Here is an 8371-nt window from a genome sequence, read left to right on the forward strand (position 1 = left end):
TGTGTCTCTTGAAATATTGGAGCGAATGTGGCCGAGAACTGTAAAAATATCAAAAAAATATTTGGCTATTAAAAGAAATCGGGGCAAGTTGAGTCAGATATAAAAAATATCTACAATTATTGCAATAAACTATTCTGTTCTCCTCGCATACATATTTATTTATTGTTTTGCACTTTACAGTAGAAAATATTATTTATACATTACGACTTCAGCGAAAAGTAGTTTTTGGCAATTCAAAAATAGTAATGACCCCTCCCCCCTTGTATAACTACAATGATAATAGTGAAAAAATGGAAATAAATAATGTATTTTGAGACCTTTTTGTTAAATATACTTACTTTGAATTATCTTTGTAATATAATGACGCGAAAATTTGTTTTGATGCGTTAATTTAATTTTGAAGAATGGTTATTTTAGATTTTCAAAATAAGCAAATTTACCTCATGGGTTCATTTATTTTCGTTGGTTTTGTTACTTTAGAATTTATTGCTACACATTATCTTATGTTATTTAATTTAGAGATTTTTTTGTATAAAAAAAACAACTAAACCCATTTTTTTCGTATTCGCGCTCATAGATCGCGTTCGAAGAAATCTAAGAAATATTTTGATAATCTGTTCATACGATATTGAATGAGTTTTTTTGTTTTGATTCTGTAATCTAAGTTGTAACCGGATAAGGTTAAACGCAACACTCGTTGTATTCTACGTGTTCACAGATGGCGTTAATTAATTAATTTTGTTTAAATACGCTTTTGCAAGGTATTGCTTTACAGTATTAAGACCAATTATTTTTTTGCGCCCTCATATACGCAATATGAATATGAATAAATAGTTTTGTCCATATAAAAACTCAATTCTATCGAGAAAGGCATACAAATACAACATTGGATTGAATCATCGGTAAAATATTGTATTTGTGTGCCTTTCTCGAAAGAATTAAGTCTTTAAACAAAAAAAACTATTGATTCATATTCATATTGCATATATACGGGCGCAAACAAATGATTTGTCTTAATATTGTAAAGCAATACCTTGCAAAAGCGTATTTAAACAAAATTAATTAATTAACGCCATCTGTGAACACGTAGAATACAACGAGCGTTGCGGTATTTCAGTGGTCGTCGTAATTTTGGAGACATAAATTTCCTCAGTTTTGTTCTACGTTACAATCTACGCGTTCATAGATGGCGTTAATACACTTTTTGGACGTATGCTTCAAATATTGACGACTTATTTGTTTGCGCCCGTACATACGCAATATAAGTATGAATAAATAGTTTTGTCCGTATAAAAACTGAATTGTTTCAAGAGAGGCATACAAATAAAACATTCGATTGAATCACCGACTCAATTTTGTATTTGTTTGCCTTTCGAGTTTTTATACGGACAACACTATTTATTCTCATATTGCTTGCAAACAATTAATTCGTCTAAACCGCTCGTTCATAGATGACGCTAATTTAATTATTATAGGAAAAAATACTTTTTGATAATTTTTAATTCAAGAAATATTTTGATATTCTATTCGTTCGAATTCAAATGAAATCAGACATTTTATTTTTGTTTTTGATTCTGCCTTCTTCGTTGAAAGTAGATCATACATTTCAGTGACTGGTAATTATTTTAGAATTGTGACATAAATTTCTTCAGTTGTCTATTCCACTCTGACATCTCGTGGTGTCATTCTGATACATAATCTGCTCGTTTATAGATGACGCTAATTTAAAGGTAAACTTAACCTATCTGTTCATAGATGGCGTCAATGTAATTATTTCATGAAAATACACTTTCTGCAAGTTATACTTTAAAAAGACGAATTATTTGTTTGGGCCCATGTATTGGCAATACGCAATATGAATCTGAATAAAAATAGTTTTAAGGTTAAACGCAACGCTCGTTGTATTCTACGTGTTCACAGATGGCGTTAATTAATTAATTTTGTTTAAATACGCTTTTGCAAGGTATTGCTTTACAATATTAAGACAAATCATTTGTTTGCGCCCGTATATACGCAATATGAATATGAATCAATAGTGTTGTTCGTTTAAAGACTTAATTCTTTCGAGAAAGGCACACAAATACAATATTTTACCGATGATTCAATCCAATATTGTATTTGTATGCCTTTCTCGATAGAATTGATTTTTTATATGGACAAAACTATTTATTCATATTCATATTGCGTATATGAGGGCGCAAACAAATAATTTGTCTTAATACTGTAAAGCAATACCTTGCAAAAGCGTATTTAAACAAAATTAATTAATTAACGCCATCTGTGAACACGTAGAATACAACGAGCGTTGCGTTTAACCATTTTTGATTCACGAAAACGGCGCAATATAAATTAGCCAAATATTATTATCATCAAAATATGAAAATAATTTTGTCCGTATAAAAACTCAATTCTTTCAAGGCATACAAATACAATATTGTATATGTGATTCATTAATTTTCCGTAGATTGGTTTGAAAAGAAATTAGATTTGTATTTCTTAAATTTATCTTGACAAAATATAATAAAAATGATTTTTCAATGCATATCTCACTGGACAACATTAATAATATTTTATAATAACTAAAATCGTGGAAATAGTTATTGTAAAGTGATGGGTAAATTCCCGGGAAGTTTGGGGATTTTTTCCGAAATAATTTTGAATATTGTGGGATTTTTCCACTAAATGGTAAAATCTCCAAACCAACTAATGAGGTTGTCTCCTTCAACTTAATTTCATGTTATAGACAAATATATATCATATTATCAGAGCATGCTGAGGACAGAACTTTTTTGGAAATTACCGAAGATATAAGCCGTCAAAATATTAGCATTCACAGCCGGCCGATAACACATAATACAATGACTGGCGCGGTAGTATTGGAGCACTGACGTTTGAATATTATTAATTGTGTCTGTAACGCCCTACCATTATTATTTACATTTTACTCAGGTTTATTTTGAAAGCTCATAACTTCGTCATTTTTGGAGAATTCGAAAAACTAATTTTAATGTTGTTATTAACGTTTAAAATATAATGCATTTTCATTAAAAAAACTAAATTGGGATAAAAACTCGCATAGAATGACTTTCAACAAAAAATTCCCAACTTTGGTGAATTTACATTTGGTCGGGGAAATTTCTGCTTCCGGGAATGGCAATATTCCCTCGGGAAAACGTATATGGACAATACTACAATTTTCTTTACAATTGAGAATAATATTGCTTTAATTTATATGACATCTCATCATTCTATGTGTATTATTAAAGATATATATGTATTGGCGCAGTTGGTCTAAATAACAAATGTAGATCCTAGGAAATAAATTGTACAGCGCCCTTGAGGTGATTTTTCACAAAAACGGCGCTCTATAAATTATCCAATTATTATTATTATTATTATAATCATTTACATACGTCACAGAACTTATTCCAAAAAATAGTAAAAAAGGTTTATAATTTTACTTACCATATTTTATTTTTCGGGTCTATAAGTAGGTACACATAATAAGTCAAAAACACAATAAAAATCAAGGAGATAATACTGAGTGTTCCGGGTAAAGTGCACTAACTTCGGGAGGTGATTCTACATGATGGTAGGAGTAAAAAAAATAATAACTTGTTCTTTAAAGACAAATATATTATTAGGATGGCACATCTGTAAATAAATAAAACAAACCACAAAGAAAATATTTTAATACATGTAGATATACAGATTAGGGATAATTGTTTAGTCCCACAGAAATGGGGTAAAACACAGAATTGAAAAAATATCAAGAATTAGGATGACAATGTCACTGTTGGAAGGAAAAGAATTAACTTACTAACTAACATCACGCCGTGTTTTTCCCGCAGGGGTAGGCAGAGAGGATGGACCGCTAAACAATTTGGTCGTGCCCTATTCACATTCATACATTGTCTCAAACATACTATTCTATTATTCTGACTCTTGACATGGCCCAACTCAAGTATCTGATTTACTTGATCGTGCCGTGTCTTCCTTGGCATCCCCGACTTCTGCTACCATTTGCATTTGCATAATTTATTCTCCTTGCACCCTTTTCTTCGCTTATTCACTCTACATGCCCAAACCATCGAAGCGTCCCTTTCTTAATCTTACTCATTATGCTTACATCAACCTTGCACTCTTTGCGGATCTCCACATTTCTCACACGATTATACATTGTTTTACCACACATATGCCTCAGGGATCTCATTTCTACAGCAGTAGTCTACTTTCATCCTTTTAATAAATACTCCTGTACATATTATTTAGATGTAAGAAACCTTTTATACTGAAGAAGTGCAATAATAATATGTGTAGTCTTTTGACATATAAAATATTTGGAGTCGGTGAATTATTTTCCCATTTGATCTCTGGTAAGTTGACGTGTTGTTCTTGTATTGTTTTGTATTTATTATGCTTATATCACTTGCATAATATGAATTGACTCGATGATCATTTGTGGAAAAGTGTGTGGAAGGGTTTAGTTTTTCCTATGGGGAAGATTTAACCCGGACACAAAATCGGAAATAATACTAGCTTTATTAGGGAGAAATTATATTATGTGCTCAAACGGGCTTTTAAAAATATGTGATATGTAGAACAGTAACCATGAAGTAAAATTTGTTATTTAAATTATATACAACCAATGAATAGTATTATTTATTTTAACAGAAGAATAGTATTATGCTAACCTTAATTATTACTATTACTGGGGTATGTTATTATAGCCTTCGTGTAACTATATTCCGTGCAGTTGAACACATCTACAATTTCCGCAAAGGTATTGTCAACTGTATGCAATCTAGGCACAAGAGAGTATCTAAAATCTAGATGATATTGTTGTTGAAATTAAAAATAAATTTTAATCGAGTAGCTCTAGTTTATATGTTGAAGTTGATTAGGCTCAGTAAATCAGGGCTGTCTATAATTCCACTAACAATTTTTTAAATAAAAGTCAAGTCTGAAACAAGTCTTTTATCTGAGAGTATTTAATAATTTTAATTCTTTCATTAAGTGGTTGTAATTTATAGTTTCTACAGGTAGACCGAGTTTATATTCAATATATTTTAGAAATTTATGCTAATTTTTTCATATTATATATTTATATTTTTTAACATTATCACGTCAATTAATATAATCGACACAACACACATGTTAAAATTTAATATGATCTTTTGATTTTGACCGTTGGGTGACTTATTTTGACATCGCATTTGGGTCCCACCCAGGCGTAGTGTATTCAATTCTTCGGCTGGCTTCCTTAAGTCCTTCATCACAACACAACCTAACAATACCTAACAATGGTAACTAAATAACCAACCGGTACCTAACAATAGTTTGTTTTTAAATTAACTGGAAAAAAAAAGTAGTAGAAGTTTCTGGAAAACCTTACCCAAAACATGAAGTTGAACCATAGAAGTCGCTGAAAACTTCCAAAACCTGGTCCCCCTCAACACACGATCTCCTAGTGAGGAGGACTACGAATATAATCAATATCTATTATACATATAGATATTAAATAAATTAAAAAACATTCTACCGAAGGCACAGAGGAAAATAATTTTCCTCGGGCCTATGTCATCATTAGCGATGCTGTGTGGAGGGTCTTTTAAATGAAAGGATTGAGAGGAAGTACTGGGAAAGAAAACATTAGTAATCTGGGGGTCAGTGAGTTCAAGGTTGACAGACACATGAATTCATTCCTCTCACTGCAGTGCAAAGCAGTGGGTCGAGAGAGTCCAGATGGAGAGGTTAAAGGGTCTCCCAAGGGTATTGTGACAACAAAAGACAAATACATAGTAAGATGTCAGAAGCCAAACTGGTCAGCGGTGTACTGCACAGCGATGGTTTCTCCCTCGGGGGAGATGTAGGTGTAGGAGCCTTGCTGGACCAGTGAGGGAATTTCGTTCTCGGCGTTGCTCTGCAGATAGCCAGTCTCTTCTGCAATGATGTTGTTGCCAGTCTCGTATCTAAATTAATCACAATCAAACATTCTAATGAAGAAACACAGATTAATTTAGATCTAGTAATGATATTTTGGCAATTTATATGGGCCTGCATAATTCTGATAAAAGTAGTTATGAATTAGTTGAGGCAAATTGACAATGCTATATTTAAATGAAAAATTCACTTCAGTAAATGTTTATGAAAAAAAAATTCTAAATATTTTGATAAAAAATTATCAAAAATAATTTTGGATAAGATGTTTTGACAGTAGAAAGAAAAATAAATTAAAAAAATGGCTGTTAACCATTGTTGTCGTTGGGTTGTCTATAATTCTGGTTGAAGGGTTGGGTAATTAAGCATGCTGGTATATTGTTTCATTGAGTTAGGATGGGTTATTTCACAGAATGTGAACAATTAATCTAATTTCAAAACTGAAATTAAAGTTCTGTGAATGTTCCATTCAAGTCTTGTTATCATTTCATCATGTGCTGGTTGTTTCACAGTACTTCGATAGTAACAGAACTTGAATAGAACTTCCGCAGAACTTTCCTTTGAAGTTTAATGAATTGTTCAAATTCTGTGAACCAAGCCGTCCTTAATGTACTTACAAGGTCTTGTAGCTCCCATCGGTCTCCTGATCTCTGGTGAACCTGATGATGGGGTTCCATGCAGTGGTCTCGCTGTTTTCTCTGGGCTCGAAGTCCTGTAGCTTGTAGGACAGCTGCTGCTGGGGCTGGCTGAACTCTGCCACATTGGGTTGCCTATAGTCGTGGTTGCTAGCCTGAAACTGCTGGTCCAGGGTTTTCTGCTGCAACTTCTGCTGGCGTCTCTGCTGTGGGAAGGCCTGGCACGACACCACTACGAAAATCGTCACAATCTAAAAAGAGGAAAAAACACGTAAATACACATCTAGCTGTAGATTTTTCATCCAAATTTTGTCAGAGATGTAATTTTTTTTAATGTCACCCACAGAATATATAATCTTTGTATTGTTATTTTATCTTGGTTTTCTCTTTTTTTTATAGTACTTAACTTCACTGTTTTATGCAATGCTTAACACATATAGGGCCTAAAAAAACCATTTGTATGAAAGTAAGAAATGGTATTTTGCAGAAATATTTCAGGAAAATGGTTCACATTCATTGTCTTTGTATTTGCACTTGAAATCGTAGCAAATTATATGTCAGGTTTATATGCATTATGGATATTAAGAAAGCGATGATTTAGCAGTTTCAAAATTAGACATATTATATAATATGATCATTTGATCCGTTAACCACACCACATACCTACAGCATACTCCAGCTTACTTTCTTTAATTCCATCGAACATGGCGATCATTGCATCTGGGTCATACTGTTTTGATGTTCTGATGATAAACCCCAGGAGTTTGTACTAAGCTGAAGTGAGCCATGATATGTGGTCGGAGAATGTTAGTTTGGGATCAAAGACCCAAAAGAAACCGAACTGATGTTGCAGGGCGCTTTATATATAAAAATACTAACTGACGTGTACCCGGCGTTCTTGGGAGTTATCCTTAGGAAATAGACATATACCGTCGAGGACTTTTCTGTAAGCCCTTTTAAGATATACAATTCCGTATTACATTATGTTTATGTATCTCATAAGATTTAGTCAGCGTTGGCAATGTAAGCGCCTGAAAATATATATTTTTTAAATTGATTTCAAAACATAGACTTTTCTCTACTTTCTATATATATATATATATATATATATATATATATATATATATATATATATATATATATAATATGGATGTAATATATACAAAAAACATTCCGGAAGAAATTCTCTAAATGTTAGTGAAAATCCCATCAAGATACGTTGCGTAATTTAGAAGAACTAAGCGCACAAACAGAACAAACTTACCAATAATCTCATTCTGCAAGTAATGTTACTAAACTGTATTTAGATCTTAGCCCAAAATGATCACTTATTGCCTGCGTCGATAGCAAATACGTAATGCTTTCTTCCAGCCCAGCATCTATGTTATATACCTCAACCCCATCTGGGCCGCTTATCCGTAACGAAATTACTCGGCGCTGTGTATTGTGTGTGTGTTTTTGTCTGCCGCGAGGCTTGCAACCTTTTGAATTGTTGGCCGCAGAGGAAAACGAACTCTCTTCCCTGGTTCTGTTACACTGTAATGCTTACCTAAGTATATAAAAGATTATCATTCATCAATGTACTATTTATTAGAAGGAGTGTCGGTTTTCTAAGAATAAATTAATATAAATATTAATTAATTTTAACATATCATTGTTCATGGAGTTCATTCACCTTCTTTAGTTATCCATCTGTCGTCGGTGAAGTAGAGACATCCTGTTATTTTATTTATTTTCACGCAGTGCAACAACTGAACAAACATTTCGAATTTGCAGTACATATAACTTTTATCAAT

At 32.5% G+C, this 8371-nt stretch overlaps 1 protein-coding gene across 1 annotated transcript; it reads right to left on the reverse strand.

The window, feature by feature from the left end:
- Positions 1-5611: 5611 nt before the first annotated feature.
- On the reverse strand, positions 5612-7920 carry LOC149418330 (endocuticle structural glycoprotein SgAbd-8-like). The gene is made up of 3 exons (XM_089638454.1): positions 7840-7920; positions 6558-6826; positions 5612-5972 (listed from the first exon to the last, which is right to left on the reverse strand). The coding sequence occupies exons 1-3, from the start codon at positions 7849-7851 to the stop codon at positions 5810-5812; spliced, it is 444 nt and encodes a 147-aa protein (XP_089494580.1). The 5' UTR covers positions 7852-7920; the 3' UTR covers positions 5612-5809.
- Between the last annotated feature and the right edge of the window lie 451 nt (positions 7921-8371).

The sequence above is a fragment of the Hesperophylax consimilis genome, chromosome 13 (assembly GCF_061612785.1).
Source record: "Hesperophylax consimilis isolate HC1 chromosome 13, BYU_Hcon_1.0, whole genome shotgun sequence".
In the NCBI taxonomy this organism is placed as follows: Eukaryota; Metazoa; Arthropoda; class Insecta; order Trichoptera; family Limnephilidae; genus Hesperophylax; species Hesperophylax consimilis.

Bases quoted from the DNA above. Each gene is read 5' to 3' on its own strand.
- LOC149418330 (XM_089638454.1), bottom strand. The intron at 5,973-6,557 runs GTAAGTACATTA...TGATTAATTTAG, and splicing joins GATGGGAGCTACAAGACCTT to ATACGAGACTGGCAACAACA.